Genomic DNA, 18319 nt, shown 5'->3' on the forward strand with positions numbered 1-18319 from the left:
TATAGTCTATGGAAATAAGCTAAATAATTTGCAAACAAAATAAAGATGATTCCTACCACATGTTATCATTAAAAAAAATCTTGTATCTCCACTTGGATTATTTGGAGTTTTGTTTTTTAGATATGTAACCATAGTCTTAGTGAAGTTCCAGCTTGTCTTCACCGCGGTATAAAAAATGGATGGATCGTCTTATTGTTTTTAAAAGTATGTATAGTCAAGTAACCAATTAAAACATGTGTAATACCATGTACATAAGGAGTATTTTCATTCACTGACATACAATGGTCTACATTTTTATATCCAGTAATGATTCATTGCTTTCAGACCCGACCATGATAAGTGAATTTCTGCAAGCAGGACTCATTAATGAAATATTTTAGTAGTAGAGCATAGGAAAAATATGTTACAAATATGTGATGTAACATTATTAGAGCCCTCTAGATATGAAATAACACCCCCATAGTCACCTTGACACAAACACAACCCAATATCGTAGATATAGCCAGAGACAATAAGCCAATTCAAACATAAATAAGACCTGTGCTTGTATGACTTGCTATAATTGTGTTCCAATGCTATACGGGAGCTGAGTGGCAGGCTGACAGGAAGTGACGTCAGGGGTTCAGAGTTGGGTTTTAGCTTGCCATAGGTTATGGTCACAGCTGTAGCCCGTACTTTTATTCGTGATTATTGTGCCCGTTGTGAGATAACTCAAACCTGCTCAACCACAAATATAATAAAATAATATCATTTATTAATTGATACATTTTGGAATAGGGCTGCACGGTCGATGAGTGGTTAGCACGCAGGCCTCAACCCCTAGGAGACCTGAGTTCAATTCAACCTTCGGCCATCTCTGTGTGGAGTTTGCATGTTCTCTCCGTGCATGCGTGGGTTTTCTCCGGGTACTCCGGTTTCCTCCCACATTCCAAAAACATGCTAGGTTAATTGGTGACTCCAAATTGTCCATAGGTATGAATGTGAGTGTGAATGGTTGTTTGTCTATATGTGCCCTGTGATTGGCTGGTGACCAGGGTGGACGCCTCTCACCCAAAGACAGCTGGGATAGGCTCCAGCACCCCCACGACCCTCGTGAGGATAAGCGGTAGAAAATGAATGAATATTTTTGAGTGACTCAGTCAGGCTGCCCTTTATCACTGATACAGTTTATTACTTTTATGGACAGAATTTCTAGGTGGAGCCGGGCGTTGAGGGGTTTGGTAGCTGCAGGATTGGGTCTCTGCTTTTTGCAAACATTGATAGCCAAATTTGAAGCGGGTGTGATGAGATTCAGCAGTTCTCGCCCGAATGAAGGAGTATAAGTACCTCGGGTTAGTGACTGAAAGGACAAGATCGTGACTACAAGTCGCCGAAATAAGTTTTCTTCCTTACAGGGAATGTGAGAAGCATTGTCTGCCAGGAGAATCTCAAAGTAGATGAGGTGGCTGGAGCACCTGGTCAAGATGCCTCCAGAGTGCCTCCATGGGGAGGTGTTCAGGACACATCTAACTTGTAGGAGGCCTTAGGGAAGACCCAAGGTACACTGGAGAGTCTATGTCTCTCAACTGGACTGGGAAGGTCTGGGCTTCCTGGTTACAGGGACAGCAGAACAGACCTTGGATAAGCGGAAAAAGATGGATGAAGGGTGATAAATTCATAGAGCGTTGAGACGAGGGATGATCGTACGTCCATCCATCCATTTTCTACTGCCTGTCTTCATTAGAGTCGGGGGTGTATGCTGGAGGGATTGTACATCATACCACAAATTTTACATAACATTTGCACATCGAAATAAGCTCAATAAGGTAACCCTTGTGGATCTCATTAGATTAGAACTCAACAAGTTAACAGGGGACTGGCACAGTCCAGTCCAACTTCTGAACTGTTTGTGCTTGCCAGAAAAAGGTGCATCTAATACAATCCAACCGCAAAAAACACAGTAAATTTTACTCTCCAAAAAGTCATTAACATATTGGTTTATTTACCTTGGCAAAAGTTGCTAAAGGGATTTGGAATCATTTCTATGTTTTCATGTCAGTTCATAGATAAGGCAAAAAAAGAGGATTCTGGGCCAAACCAATATTGAGAATCTTTGCTCTGGATCAACACCAAAATCTAATACGAGCCTCCTTGTCCCAAGGTTGATCTGTCCATCAATTTCCATGGAAATCCGTTTACCAGTTCATGAGATATCCTCCTGGCAGACAGACAAAGTAACTGGCAGGCACAAACATCGCATCCTTGGCAGAGGGAAATTTAGTTCAGGAATATGTAAGCAGGATCGTTGTTATATCCTTATCAGCTCTGTGCAAACGGCAGCTTCGACACGTCTTCTCGACAAATTCTGTCACATTCTACAACCTACAGATGTCTTAGTAGTGACACTTCAGATTTTACCAGAACTAATCATGCCACTTATCAAATCAAATAATTGAAACGACATAAGTCGACAACAACAACCAATGTGATCACTACGTTTGCCAGTGGTAAAATCTGTCTTTCTAGAAAAAAAACAAAAAACTAATCCCAGTCTTGGTGGATGGGACCAGGTTGAATGACAACAGTAAATAAAAGCCGACTTCCTCACACAGCTGTGATTAATAAATGCTTGGGGCAAGTCTATCATTCTGAGATGCTGCGCCCGGCCGTTATTGACTATTGTGTTTGATGGGACTTGTCTATTATTTCTGTGGGATTATGATAAGAGGTGATCGATTCCACTCTCTGTGCTTTGGATGTCAGATTGATTGTGGGATTCAGACCTGAAATGATGGTGTAGCCGATCCCTCTCGGTCTTCCCAAATCCTGGTCGATGGCAGTTATCTTGCGCACTTCGTAACCCTGTAGAGACAAACACACATGCAAACTCTCAAAAGTCTTCATTAAAGTATTTTTATGAATTATATAAAAAAACATTTATATATTCCAAATACACCATAATCACAGATGCTCATGGTGCTTATCACATGGATAAAAACCTGTCCTCAAGATGGACATTATTCAGCTCAGAGGGTATTGTGCTTTGACACATTCTCCAAGCCTGCAGAGATCTTTATACGGCCTTTTATTCTTTCTACATTTTCAAATTGTTAGTCTTCAGTAACTGGAAGTACCATGGTTGTAATTTTTACATCACTGATGTTGAGTGATGATAAAATGAATCATGGATAAAGTTTGGTCTTTTCTTGATTGATGATTTAATCCTGATGTATTAGTGGGGAGCGGGGACCCAAAAACCTGACAGGAATATGAAGGTTTTATTGAGTGGCGCAAATATTAACTGAAACTGCATCCTGTAAAATGATTGGCAGAGGAAGTCAAAAACACACAAATGTGTAGTATTGCAGAGTTGGGGATTAATACCATTATAACTAAAGCAAGAAACCAGTTAACCGTTTATCTTCAAATACATCACCTCAGAGAACAACTAGCCCTACCTCCAAACCTCTATACTACAGTATCATCTGGAGCAGCACATAATCAATATTTACTTGAATAAAATACTACATCACACTCACCATACCCTCCGAAAAAACTCTATACATGAACTCACTTATTTCATTGGGCACATAACGATGAACAACACCGTTGCAGTCTCCTTTGTTGCAACAGGATCAATTAAGCTCTGTTGCTGTTCATGTGATGATGTGTTCAAGTGCACTGGTAACTGTGAGTTTTAGGCATAGACTTTTTCAACATCAACCAAATCTTAAATGTGATTGTTTTAAGAAAACAGCCCTAATACTAATAGTGTTATAATAGTGACGTTAATAGTTAATAGTAATAGTAACGTTAAAAGTGACGTGACACAGGTCTGCACCAGTGGTACTGAAGGCCCGAGGCAGATTACATTGATATATGGCAATGCGTAGAAGCTGAAATCTGATTGGACAACTTAGAAATCCAATAACTGTCACTTTTCATGTCTGACACCATCACGCATATTAAAGGGGACCTATTATTATTTTTCCACTTCTGACCTATAAATGTAGTTAGAATGTTGTATTCCCATGTTAATCAATACCAACTCAATACAAAGGGTTGAACATTTAGCATAATGGAAACCCTTTAATTGTGGGAAACACCTTATTTTATTTAATTATGTATTTATAGCTAAAAATGTGCAGTCATCACGACTGTCATCACTGACATGAATGTTTTGCTCCTATTTTTAATTTTTTTAACTTAACATTGAACAGTTATCATTTTTTTTATGATGTGGCAGCGATTGAACACTGCAAAAAATAAACACGTTTTGACTGAAGATTAACTTTGAGTGCCTTGTCAAGTTTTTAGCCAGAAGGTTTGGAGAACTTTTCATCCTGACACAAATAAGCGGGCATCTGGCCATTTCAGCTAGATGGTTTCATTTCATTTCAAGTAAAACAGCTGCCTGTCCTTTGGGAAAATGTTTTGCAATATTTTAGAGTGTGTAATCGTTTGTGTGTTTTTTTTTTAATTCATCCAGAAAAACATTTGTGAGGTCCGAGGGCAGAGTCATTTTGAAATGTAAAAGAGCCATAATTCTGTCAAGAGTTCCTATACATTTGGAAGCATAGAATTGAGAATTAATAATATTCTGGAGGAAATACAATAACCAGTGGTTTGATTAATTGGCTGAATGCTGTCTGTATATTTTCATCTTCTGTTCTATTAGAATTTATTTCTCCATTACAATCCCTCTCAGTATTGCGGTACAATTACCAGTCCGTGGCTATGCGGGGTTGTGGCATTTCAAAAATTGATTAAAAAATGATTTCTGTTTGATGATAGACTATGATCTATTATTAGTAGTATTCTGGAGGCAGTAATTACACAAAACATTGAGAAAATACCTTACATTAAATTACCTTAACAGTGTATGAGGTCAGCTATGGCACATAGGACATGAAACTGAAAAAATGGTTGCCTCCCATTCATTGTGGAAGTGGTAAGTTTTGGACTTCTTAAATTCAGAAGAAATAAATTTGAGGCTAACAGGTTAGCTTGGTAGGTTACTAGCTGATGGCCGTCTTGTAAAATTATTTTATTGCGGTCCAATTAACCACTATGAACGTGGAACGACTGTACATTTTATTAACAGAAACATTGTATGACAGTTGGGGGGGAAAAAAAGGGAAAGATGAATGAGGATAAGTCTTTTTGAAAAGTCTTTGATCCGCTGAGCTTTCTCAGCCTCTGTGCTTCAATCAGACATGGTGGTGATGCTTAAATATCCCTGTGCTGCAGTGTGAGATGGAGTAGCCCTCCCCATTCCACTATTTTGTTCCTTGCCCTACACTCCCAGTCTCCCCCTCATAAGCTCGCTCTCTCCCATTGATCTGCAAATTGTGTCTGAGGCGTGTTTATGCTCCATTTCTGCCAAAGCTGCTCCTGTCATTGACCAATTACAGCAGAATCAATTACAAGCCTTTTAGAGTCAGTGATTCACAAGCGATTACAGGCTGAGAGGTAAACACACACATGCTATACTGCGCCCTCACACACTCTGGAATGGGAAAGACTACATGGGCAAATGTAACAACAGAAGAAATAGAAAACGCCTTCCTTGCTTTTGGGGGATATCCCCAATACATGACATCAGCCCCTCTGAAAACCTTACACACTATGGTACCTTTTATTTGTTTAATTGCCCCAATGCATGTGCATTTTCACTTTATATATGATCTTTAAACTAATTATTATTGTCTGGTTAAAGTTGTGTTTCTCCTGAGAGTCTCGAGAGTCAAGAGTCTCTTTAAAAGCGCTTAAAATGTATTATTATTACAACAAGCAGCATTTGTATAGTAGTTTAGTCATGTTGTCATGTTTTTGTAACTGTACTAAAAGCTTTTCAGGAAGTGTTAGTATGTCTACAACCAAGGAAGAATGGACAGACCTCAAATGTCTGAGAGCTGTCAATGTCTTGTGTCAGATGGGACCTCATTACTGTGGCCCCACTCTGATCATTCCTGCTTGACTTAGAATTAAGTCACACTAAGGGTCTAATTTTGTGGCGCAGCGCAAGGTGGCGCAGGGCGGCGGAGTGTGACACACCCCACCCAGTGGTCATTTGGTCCAGCGCACCGCTGTGAACAGCCAATTTGGTAATTTGGTAGACTGGGCTGCGCCGAGATGGCCGTGGCGGCACACCAGGGGAGGTGCCCACTTTTCTAACCTGGTGCAGTGACAATTTTGTGACAAAACAGCGTGGCAAAGGTGCGTTGAAGGCTCGCCAGCTCCGACCAGGGCTATTCTTGGCGCAGGTGAAGCGCAGCCTGCGCAATAATAAATTGGCTGACAGGCGCGCAGTGCAGACACGTCACTAAAACCTCACAGGCAGATTTGTCAGAGTGTCGAGCATATTTCAGTGGGAAAAACAATGACAGCAACCACTATTTAATGCATTTTTTTTGTGAGAGCTTTAGCGTCAAAGTAGGTATTTCCCATGACAGCCGTTGCCAGCAAGCTGATCAACTCGTTTTCTCGATCTGGAATGCACAAAAAAGGAAAGAAATGTGTCTTCATGTTTCATATAAGGATTGGGAATGATGGGAAAAATTAAAAAAAGTACAGTTCCCTTTAAAATTACCAAAATATGGAAAAATGCTGAAAGTTATGGTGAATGTGCCTGTTACTACATGGTCACAGCACCTGTACAAAAATGATAAAACAGGAGGTTTTTTAGAGGGCTTTATATGCAGAATAAGTGATCCAGTAACACGTGCATTAATAGCTGCTTTGTGCTAGTTTTTCACTATTAGAAATGCACAGAAAAGGGAAAAACATGTGCGCTCATGTCTCACACAAGGATTGTGTATGATAGTCCATTCAAAAAAAGTGCAGTTTTCTTCCAAGAGTATGTCAACGCTTGTCATTTACTTCCACAAAGATCTCTTCGACATGGTTTGCAATGAAGCAAAATACAGCAAAAGTGTGACAAATATGGCGAAACGTGAAAGCAAAGGTTAAAATGTCCGACAAAATATCACTTTTCTACCAAATTTTGTTGTAGAAAGCTTGCATCCGAGTCCTTCTAGGTCAAAACCGCTAACTCTGCCTGCATAACCTGCACACAAATATAAATACTCCTCTTTGTGTCATTGTCTTGTTTTCATTAAGCTGCTGTAATGACCAGTATATCACCAGAAAGCGGAGACACTCACTTCGGAAACCATTGAAACAATTTCGATATCTGAAGACTTGCAGTGATCTGACAACAGGGTAACCCAAGGGCCACAGTCTCTCTTGAATCTTTCATAATTACCCTGTTACCCTCGGTGAATTCAATAAAAAAGCAATATTTTAAGAGTAAAAATGCAATTTGATATAATTGGAAAAGTACTTATTGCAACTATTTTCCTACAAAGCAGTCGACCAAGAGAAAACACTGAAGCAATGCTGAAATCATATGAGGAATGTTATCAAGCTGTCCACATAAGTGGAATATGTTCGCTCATGTGTCAAAGATACAATTTGCACTCCTGCAAACACACAGGCGCTCACACGTGCACTGGCACGTCCCCCATCTCCACCTTCATCCTTTCCTTGCAGCTATCCAGTGCATTACCCACCATCCCCAAAATCCATCCTTTCTTCCCTCTTACTCCTCACTGATTTGACAGCCAAATTGTGTTTGTCCTAAAAGGGGCTTAAACGTCACTCCAAGCAGCACGGATTCACAGCTAACTGCTAAAAACCCTGCCATTGTGATTTCATGTGAAAAAAATATATACTTTCCTCTTGTCAAAGTATTCCAATGATGACAGATTGAACGGGTGGGTAAGAAGAAAGAGGCAGACACGAAGAAACCAACATGAGCGGTGCCGGAGGAGAGAGAAGGTGGGGGTTTAGCGGGGAGGCACTCACACCTCTGAGGAATGACCGTCGACAGGATCCCCAAATGCATATCCTTTCAGCTGTCTGTGTCATAGCCTTGAGAATAGTTGACACTTGTTCTGTCACAATACGCCCTTGGCTTAGTTCTGCCAAACACTGCCAACGTCTGCTGGAAATGACACATACCTGTAAAAATACCTCAAGAGGGCATTAAGACCGTGTGTGACCTCATGTTCTGGGTTTACTGGTACTATTTGATCCGTGTGTGTATGTGATTGATAGGGACAACATCTACCAGACTTCTTGGCAGTATTCCTACGGCTGCACTTCAGCGGTTTCGGTTTGCTTTTTTGGTTTGAACCATGTTCACACTTGACCGAAAGACCCATACTATGAACACGCTTATCCGGATCCACTTAGCAGTGCCAGTTCGAAATTTCCCTCAATCTACACCATTGAATATTTCCAGTTTCCTTTCAGTTTCTAAATACCAATTTCAGCAATTGGCTTCATTTGTCAACCCCCTCCAGAGTCCCTCATCCTCTCGTTCCTCCCCTCCTGTTGTGACCTTCGCGGTGACAGTTGATGAATCAGGGAGGTGGGGAGACACCAGGCGTCGACTCCGTCACGCCCCGTTAATATGCATGCAAATGTAGCACTTGACATTTCTACTACAGTGCATGCAGGCAGGGGACGATGGACACGTGGGTAGGGATGTGAGGTTGGATGAGGAGGTAAGTGAGAACGTGGGGAGAGTCGGCGTGAATGCTGATAAAAAGGGAGAGAGAACCGAAATTAAGATGGGAAGTATTATGCCCCTGAGTGTAATTCCATCTCTACCAGTGCAAACATCAATAGCTGGACCATTAGCCACCTGGGTTCCCAGTTTAAAGGGCGGAGCCAGAGGAGAAAACACACATAGCGTGCAGTGAAAGAGACACTCAGTATGTTAGATGCCCATTAAAAACCTGTGATAAACAAAAAGGTAAGGTCAGGGCGCTCGCTGCTTAAAACTTCATTCCTACAAGCAAGAGCATGAGCATGAGCCACCATAGTGAGATACATCCCATAACCCCAGTGACCTTTTTTTAGGGGCCTTGCATTCCCAAATCACACTGTAAATCTTACTCTGTAATTACAGTCTACGACCCCCCAGTCCTGGATACTGGGGGCTGAGTTCACGTTGGAGCAAAGATGATACAGGTTAATTGGTTCCAGACCTGACCCCGATACAATTGAATTTCCATGAAGATGGATGGATTGATAGATAGATAAATGCAGAATAGAATAGCTTCCTGTTCAAACTGGCTAGCTGTCAGTGTCACTTATAAAAGAGCGTGTTTTATGCAAATTAGTTTAATGTTTTACATTGCACAAATATAGTATCATATAAAATAGTATGAATAGTATCATTTTGTATTGGTGTTACAATATTCATCAACCCTCCTCGTCATTAATTCATTCATTCTCTACCGCTCCCAGCTATCTTCGGGCGAGAGGCGGGGTACACCCTGGACTGGTGGCCAGCCAATCACAGGGCACATATAGACAAACAACCATTCACACTCACATTCATACCTATGGACAATTTGGAGTGGCCAATTAACCTAGCATGTTTTTGGAATGTGGGAGGAAACCGGAGTACCCGGAGAAAACCCACGCATGCACAGGGAGAACATGCAAACTCCACACAGAGATGGCCGACAGTGGAATTGAATCCTGATCTCTTCGCTATGAGGTCTGTGCGCTAACCACTCGACCACCTCGTTATTAATGTTAATCAAAAATGATTCCAAATAATATAAATCTCAGGGGAAATATTTTCTTGCAATTCAAATGAAACAAGTTCAACCAGTGTCACCAGCTTGAGTTCAACTTTTGAGGTTCCTCTGTTAAACACCTTCTGAGTGATATACTGTACATACATGAACGTGTTTCTTACCAGTGGAACGTCTTCCTCTATGTTGGTACTGTAGGGCAAATTGGTGAAAATAGGGTCCATGTCCTGGACGTCCGTAATGGTAATAGCCAAGTTGGCAAGCCGAGACAGAGGTCTTGCTTTATCTTGATCCTAACCAAACCAAAACATACATGAAACTTATTACTGGGTTATATTAGCGTTAACACTCATGTTGGGAATGTTAGAAATGGGCTCACTGTGGCGTTGACAGTGAGCTGGTAGGCTGAGGTAGTCTCAAAATCCAGAGGTTTAATGACAGTGACAGTGCCTCGGGCTCCATCGATGCTGAAGAAGGGAGAAGTTGGTTGGAAGGAGAAGAGAACACTGCCTCCGGTGCCCTGGTCTGGATCTGTCGCGTTGACCATGAAAACTAATTTGCCCACTGGTGTATTCTGAAAATCACATTCAAGCAGACAGACATTAACTGATAGGATTGACATTGACACACAGCAAAGACGACTTGATCAGCATATTTGTCCCTCTGGCGAGTCGCATACATAATAACTGGGTTTGTTTTCTTCGACTGACTCATCTTAATGCAACACCAATTATTCAGGGCTATATTTTTGTCAATAAACAGTTGTGTGAACGTAAGCTTTGACTATCGTTGTTTGTATTAAGTACTATTTTGCCGCTCAGGAGATATGGTTCACAATGTCAAATCAGATTTGTATTGGTCTTAGTCATGGTCAGGGTCTTAAAGCTGACAAAGACAAAAAGAAGCTGTGCAAAGATGCAGAGGACCCAGATAACGCTAGTCTTGAAGTTTTGTCCACATGAATTGGAATGTCATGGTAGTGCATGTTCACACAGCAACGCCTGCTGATACATGAAAAAAAAATATTGTCAATCTTCCCATAGACGCTTTAGTAGGAACTTCTGACAACAAATGTAACCACTATATTATATATTTTGGTTTGCAATCCTTTCAAAAGGTAATTAAATTGCCATAATGTTAACCGTAACCACAAAAAAATAAATACATAAATTTCAATAGGTCTATCTTTTACTAAGAAAATTACCACCAACATGATAGGATGTTAAGATTATGAATTGTATAAGAAGTATAGCATTGTGTGTCCATAGTGTCTGTCCTGGTTTAGTATTCCTAAAATGCAGTACTGACACAATGTTAGTCACTCCACATAATCACACAGCTTGGTCCCACAGGAACAATTTGACCACATGAGAGGCGAGGGTGTCGAGCAGCATTGGGCCGTCAACTCAAGCTTAAGTGACAGAAAATATAAGAGCAGTTAACCCCACGGTTAGTATTCCACTACTCTTATGAACAGAAAGTGATTTATTAACTCCTGTAGTAATAAACTGTCATGTCTCTCTAATAACAGCTATGGGAAGATGTGTTTTCGTGACAAAAACCTGTTGTTATAAACTTACTTTGACAGTTTCAACATTTGTCCGAGAATATGTACGGTATAGAAAACAACTCTGCCAAGTCTTACAATACAGAATTGCATGTTGCTTTCCTGTTTAATTTGCCTAAAATGTGTATTCTTTGGCAAACAATTCCTCCAGTTATTGACCCTGGTGAAAAAAAGGAAGAAAAGAAAGTAGGGACATGGTACAGAATGTCATTTGCATTCAAGTTACAGACTGGAGCTGAATAAAGCGTACGTGGTGCAGGCTTGATTCTTGGGTCATAGCCCAATTCACGACCACCCTGTAACTGCCAATCAGTCCAGGGTATAGACCGCATTTATATCCTTTTTTTCAGAAATATCCAACATCCAAGCATCCCACAATCTCGAACAGAATGGGCAGTGAAGAAAAACGATATGTAGACGAAAGAAACTGCATGGTCTTCACTTTTGTACTTTGAAGGTACTGAAAGAACTTAAACAGCATGACCTCTATCACACAATGATTAATCGTGGAATCTAGACTTTAGGGCTGCAAGAAGGCTCCTACTGTACGTCATCATTTGAAACCACGACTCATTAGAGCGATCATGCCAAAAGGTTCTGCACGCAAATAACAGTTTGGATTATTTTGATGCTGCAGTGGCATAATTGAAAGCAGTTGAAGGAACGTTCAAATGTCAGTGTGCCACCTTTGTCTTTCTGAGGTTAGCAGGTTGATCTGTGAGGGTGAAAATTATCTGTGATATCTCTGACTTTAGAGCTTCTGATGCCTGTGAACACATCACATTATCTCGTGTCTGTTTGCGTTTATCCTATTCTCTTCCCTTTTAATATCATTTGGAAGCTTGCAAATATGACATATTTCAACACATAATAATATTAAAGGAGGCTGCCGTAGAAAGTTACATTCAAGATTTTGAGTTTGGTTATGATAGCATGTTGGCATCTTGTCTGCAACCAATGTATTTATGTGCCACTTTGAAAGAAACACTGTGTGAGTGGAACCCATTTACCATCAGCTCTTAATGATGGATTTCTCTTGAGTCCACGCTTGTCGCCATAGTGCACAGCAGCATGGCTCCTTGAAGTGTGCAATGGCGCTAATGGCTGTCAGAGATTGTCTTTACCCTCTTTACCTTTCACCAGGTGTCAGCGACCCCGCGATCCGACCATTGATTGGACTTTTCTGATAGAGAGAGCAGGTCAATAAGGGTGACGAGGCAGAAAATGCTAGACAATGAATACCTCTGTTTGTATTAGCCCGGGAGACTCCCCAATCACGCCTTACAATACTGAGTGGCACAATAGACTATATCGAGCGAGGAATGATTGGAAGTGTGCCTGTGTTGAGAAAGGCCTTGTGTATGTCACTCTCTCTTAATTCGCCAGTGCAAAAGTCAATCGGTTAGCTATGGCTCATATATTACTGTATCCAAGCCTGCACAGAGGTGTGCGGGAGTTGAATTGATCTGCTCCCTTTGGGAAACCGAGTGCTCAGTGGAGAGACACTTGGAGAGAGATGAGGTGAGTTCCCTGCTGTGACTTGTGTAAACGGCACTGCAACCATTGTCTTCTTTTCCCACTGAGAGGTGGACCTTCACAAGGGACCGATATATTTTGTCAGAGGACTCGGTGACTCTGAAAACGAATACAAATATTACCATCCATCGTCAAGTACTTAGTACATTGAATCAATTCTCATCTAGTGGGAACTTTTACAAACCCTATTAAATGCAATATATACTGTATATATGTTCCAACTTCCTACTTTGATTTACATTTTTAATTCACAGTTCTCATGTTACCTGACTGCCTCTGTGCCTACAATCTGTCAATCCTATAGACCAGGGGTGCTCACACTTTTTCAGCATGCGAGCTACTTTTAAAATGACCGAGTCAAAATGATCTACCCACTACAAAAATGCAAAACATCTATTTATTTTCAAATGTATTGAGGATTATTTGTACGTACAATGTATGTTGATGTACCTTACATAACCAAATGAGCCAATATTGCAAAACACACATAATTAACTATTAACATTTTTTGTAATTACCTGAGTTTACTTTGATGACTTGCACTGAATTGAACCAGCCAGGGATGCATAGTCCGGACAGTAGCTGCTGATAGCCAGCCTCAAGCACACTTCCAAATGTTTATCAGTCATGGATAATATCCGTATCATAATATCCGTATAATATTCCATATCCGTATGGAAGTGATATGTTTTTTGCCTTTTTACTTGGTCCAGTTTTTGCCTTTTTACTTGGTCCAGCTCCTTCACTCATTTTAGTGACCATAAACTTTAGCGAGGGCTTAAAATCTCGCAATTCGCCGACTAGCTTAGCACTTTGCATCGTTGTTTACGCATGAGCGGTGACCTAAAGGTCAAAATTCAGTTGTCATCTGAATGGCTGCCCTGTATATCAATCAAGTGACGGCACTGATGCTGGGATGATATTTTTTTAATGTGACGCCGCAATCGACCAGCGATCGACCAGTACCACCTCCGCGATCGACCGGTAGATCGCGATCGACTTAATGAGCACCCCTGCTATAGAGGTTTGAATCTTGCCTTAGTCTCAACACACGGAGACTAAAAGGTCTAATCACCCACACAATCCTTGAAATAAATGTTATTTCTCCTTCTGGACAGCTCTATTTCACAAACACCTTGTTAAGTCCAGACACATCCATTCATTTGGAGAGTCTAAAGATACTGAAGAGTCTACACCCATGCAGTTTGTCCAGTGTGTGTGTGGTCGTAGCCATTGCTTGACCCTCATCTGCCGCTACAGTATGTTATGTGGTTGCAGCCTAGCAACTGATCCTGATGGAAATGATGTATTACAGCAGCGATCTGAGCTACAAGCTAGAGCTTGTCTTCAGGACCGTAGGCCACGACAAGGGCCAAATGTTCAATGGCTAATAGAGCTGTATACGGAATATAATCTATTCCTGTAATTATGCATTGTTATTGTCTCGGGGGTCCCTAGTGGAATAACTGTGTTAATGATGGTCTGGCCATGTTTTTTTCATTCATACATTGATGATAGGATGGAAGCCAAATATGTTCACACTAGAGCATGAAGACAAAATATGCTCTCATGGTGCACAAACTAAAAGCATAAAATTGGAGAGACATATTTCCCCCCCAATGCTTAAACGATCCAAAGGACTACACTGGCGACACTGTTGAATACAACATGAAACTCGAACCAATGAAGCAATGCACGATTACAAAAAAATAGAAAACAATCATATGTTTGTATGAAAACAAATTGAGCAGTCTAGAAAACAGACTATTGATGCACAGAAGGTTGGATCAGCCATGGAACATATAGGCTTGGAAATGGGGTACCTTATTTTCTTTCCTGGTTGCTGGTTGAGTTACTTGTTGGTGATGAAGTGATTTTTCTTATTTGGAATATGGATGACTACCTGATGAAAGCCATGATTAATAAGACTTTTTTTCAAATTTTATAAGAAATGTTAAAGATAGGGTGATTTACAGGGGTCCAAGTCTCGGACACCTGCTGCTCACAGAGGCGGAGACCTAACTGTTCACCACAATAGGGCTGTGATTACGCCTACACTGCTTTACAAGGTTCTTCGTACCTCCCCAAATGTCTACCCTGCTTCCAACCAACCAGGCATCATGTGATTTTACAAGTGCTACTTTGGGTCTTTTCATTGTATGCCTTTCACAACGTCAGCCTCTCCATGACTGCCTCCTACCTGCAGAGCCGTGTCAGTGGTAACTACCACTGACATTTTATGATGCATTTGAAGTGATGTGACGCAAAAGGGGGGGGGGGGGGGGGGGGTACAGATAAATAATTATCAAAGTTGGAGTGGTGAAATTATATTAAAGGAAAACTGCACTGGGTTGTCTCCGGGTACTCCGGTTTCCTCCCACATTCCAAAAACATGCTAGGTTAATTGGCGACTCCAAATTGTCCATAGGTATGAATGTGAGTGTGAATGGTTGTTTGTCTATATGTGCCCTGTGATTGGCTGGCGACCATTACAGGGTGTAACCCGTCTCTCACCCGAAGACAGCTGGGATAGGCTCCAGCACCCCTGCGACCCTCGATAAGCACATTTTCACTAACAATACAGGTAATAGAGATACACCTATTCCAGCTGTAAAGCCCTCTAAAAACAACTCCATCACCTTCAACAACATTAACATACAGTACATGGTGTAATCACATACATAGTAACTAATACTGAGAGTATTTTGGTCATTTTAAGCACTATTGGAACTTCTTGAGAGCAGAGCAGGCAAGAAGTGAAGGAGAAGAGAGAAGAAGAGAAAGTGAAAAAGACAGAGATCCAACAGCTTCAGCATGACTTAGTGGCTTAAATGTGGATCTTGCCAAGCTAGGCTAACAGAAATGGAGTGTTTCTGCTGCTCTGAGTGACACACATTTTTTACATCAATGCAAAGGCTTGTGTATCTGGTGAGGAGGACGCTGATCCAAGAGACTGCATCACATTCACTTACCCAAAATCAATCGGAGAAGACCAGCTGGACCTGACAAACAACTGCCCTTTGACTAAGTCGACATATTAATTCTGAAACATTGAGAAAATACTGCTTGATATCACAGCTACACAGTTAGACACATCCCTTCTTCTAGTTTGGGCCCAATATTGAGAAAGTAGTTATTGAACTTTTCAACTGTCTCATCCATATCATCATTATAGGGGTTTCCCACCATGATGCACCAATGATGCAGCTCATGGCATGTAAATGGAACGTTATTGGTAGTTTTTGTAAATGTTTTTTAGAGCTTTATAGGCAAAATAAATTAAAAAAGTACCAGCAACAGGTGTGTGCTCGCATAAGGATTGCGGATGATGGGCAAAATTCCATTAAAAAAAAAGTGCAACTTCCCTGTAACTCCAAATTGAATTGTAAATACTGGGTATAGTATTGTATTTTGTATTCTATGATGATAGATTTCCATCTGCAAACATTGTGTTGAAGCAACATAGCTTTTGCTGAGCTGCACAAGCCTCTGCTGGCCCAAGATGTGGTTTGAAATTCACAGTGCAGAACTCTGAATCCAACAACCCACCTTATGTATACCTTGCCTTACCACTGTGTGAGATTTCCAAACAAACTGTCATAAGCCTTATCTATCAACCAGATAAAACATAAAATAACACCAAATTTTTCCTCTTATTCTGTGGTCTGGATTCCATAGTGTGCAACGCTGGCAGAAGGCGGAAGCAAAGGAATCACTTAAATTAATCATAGAGGTGACACAAAAAAGCCATATTTCACATTGGAAATTAGCTTTTCAATAATTCACAGCTTTTGAAACAAGAGAATTTCCTTCATCCACATAAATCCAGCAGCAAATGGGAAAATGATACAAAAGAGATTTATATGACGGAAAATACCTAAAAGCCAACATGTAGTTTATTTAACTATTATTTTTACATTGTAAAACACACAGGCTTGAGGCCAATGGTTATAAATATTACAGTATTTATGTCTAAAAGCATCTGATGCCAAAAAAGTTCAGAGAAGACCCTGTAGACATCCAAAAGGGATGTCACATGATAGTGGGGGACATTTGTGTGAAATCCAGCTTGGTTAAAAAAATAAATAAAAAAAGAAAAAAAAAGAAAGCGGTACTTATTGCAAATACTTCCTTTAATAGGTTGCTTCATATCACCACAGCCCTGCGGCCCAGAGGAGACATAGAAACTTCAAATCACATGCCAGCATATGCTGATAGGACAGCCCAACTAATAAAATGATGTGTCTGTCATTGCAATTTCACCCACATCGAGGTTCAGTTGTGACAGGGAGTGCTATGGAGACAGTGCTTCCCCAGTGGCTCATACACGGAGCTGTGATATTAAGATGAGCTGCGGCTGGTCTATGAAACCCATCCCTTAGAGCTCTTCAACCAAAACAGGCCCAAGGGTAAAACCTGGATAGAGGTCTGAAAGCTTTGCACTGCTTATGCACAAAGCAGAGTCTGGTGCAAAACGCAGGGGAATTACTGATGTACTGTAGGTGCTTGTCTGTAGTCCAATCACAAAGGAATTTGAAATGGCATTACCATCAAGCATGGCTGTATGGAGTTTGCGTGTTCTTTTCCTGCGTGTTTCTCCTCCAGGTACTTCGGTTTCCTTTTTTTCCACATTCTAAATACATACATACATGCATGTTAGGTTAACTGGCAACTCTAAATTCATGTGAGTGTGAATGGTTGTTTGTCTATATGTGCCCTGTGATTGGCTGGCGACCAGTCCAGGGTGTACCCCACCTCTCGCCCGAAGACAGCTGGGATAGGCTCCAGCACCCCCGCGACCCTCGTGAGGATAAGCGGTAGAAAATGAATGAATGAATGAATTAAGCATATACAATATTAAATAGTATAATTATAAGAAAATGCATTTCAACATGCATGTCTTAAAATACCATGCTAATACACCATATATGTGCTTTGATCAGTACAGAGATTAAATCAATACAATTGGACTGGCTTGACCCTAAGTGCTGAAAGATAATGTCCTATATTTTACAACTAAGAAGTAAGGATGTCCAATAATATCGGCTGACTGATATTGGCTCATATTGGTATCATTTTTTATAATATAATAACATATTTATTATTCTATTCATAATAGTAAGGATGTCCAATAATATTTCCTGCCAATATTGGCGCATAAGTTATTACAATGAACGGTAGAGAAGTGGTGGACAATGGTGGTATATCGGCTATCAATAAAACGGCAATATTGACCAACGCATCCCAAGCATGGTTCTCAATTGTTTCAAGGACAAAACAGATTTTGATTTTCGTAAAACATTTGCGTTAAACCTCGTCTCTCAGCATTTCGATAATTAGGTCGCTTCATCAATTGAAGAGCTTGCAACCAAAAGGCGCTAAATCCATTTTGACTGATTTCGAGAAAATCAATGATTTTTAACTAGGCACATATCAATCTATTTGGTCATCAAGTCTATATTGCAAATGAAAGAGCTATCAATATAGGTCATAGAAATGCATGCTATAAAAATCCTGCAAACACCATGTATTTTATATATTTTTTAAATTTTTTTTTTTTTTCGGATTTAGCGCTTTTTGGCTGAAATGATGGATTTCGCGCCTTTTGGCTGAAATAAAT

At 40.6% G+C, this 18319-nt stretch overlaps 1 protein-coding gene across 3 annotated transcripts in view; it reads right to left on the bottom strand.

Moving 5' to 3' along the window:
- The window catches only part of cdh23 (cadherin-related 23), a 169929-nt gene that overhangs the window by 93313 nt on the left and 58297 nt on the right, over positions 1-18319 (bottom strand). For all 3 annotated transcript variants that reach the window (XM_058058029.1, XM_058058027.1, XM_058058028.1), the window contains exons 7-9: positions 9976-10170; positions 9761-9889; positions 2763-2841 (exon numbers count right to left, since the gene is read on the bottom strand). In XM_058058029.1, coding sequence (XP_057914012.1) covers positions 2763-2841; positions 9761-9889; positions 9976-10170 — 403 coding nt within the window. The remainder of the gene's footprint in view (positions 1-2762; positions 2842-9760; positions 9890-9975; positions 10171-18319) is intronic.

Source organism: Doryrhamphus excisus, chromosome 20, assembly GCF_030265055.1.
Source record: "Doryrhamphus excisus isolate RoL2022-K1 chromosome 20, RoL_Dexc_1.0, whole genome shotgun sequence".
In the NCBI taxonomy this organism is placed as follows: domain Eukaryota; kingdom Metazoa; phylum Chordata; class Actinopteri; order Syngnathiformes; family Syngnathidae; genus Doryrhamphus; species Doryrhamphus excisus.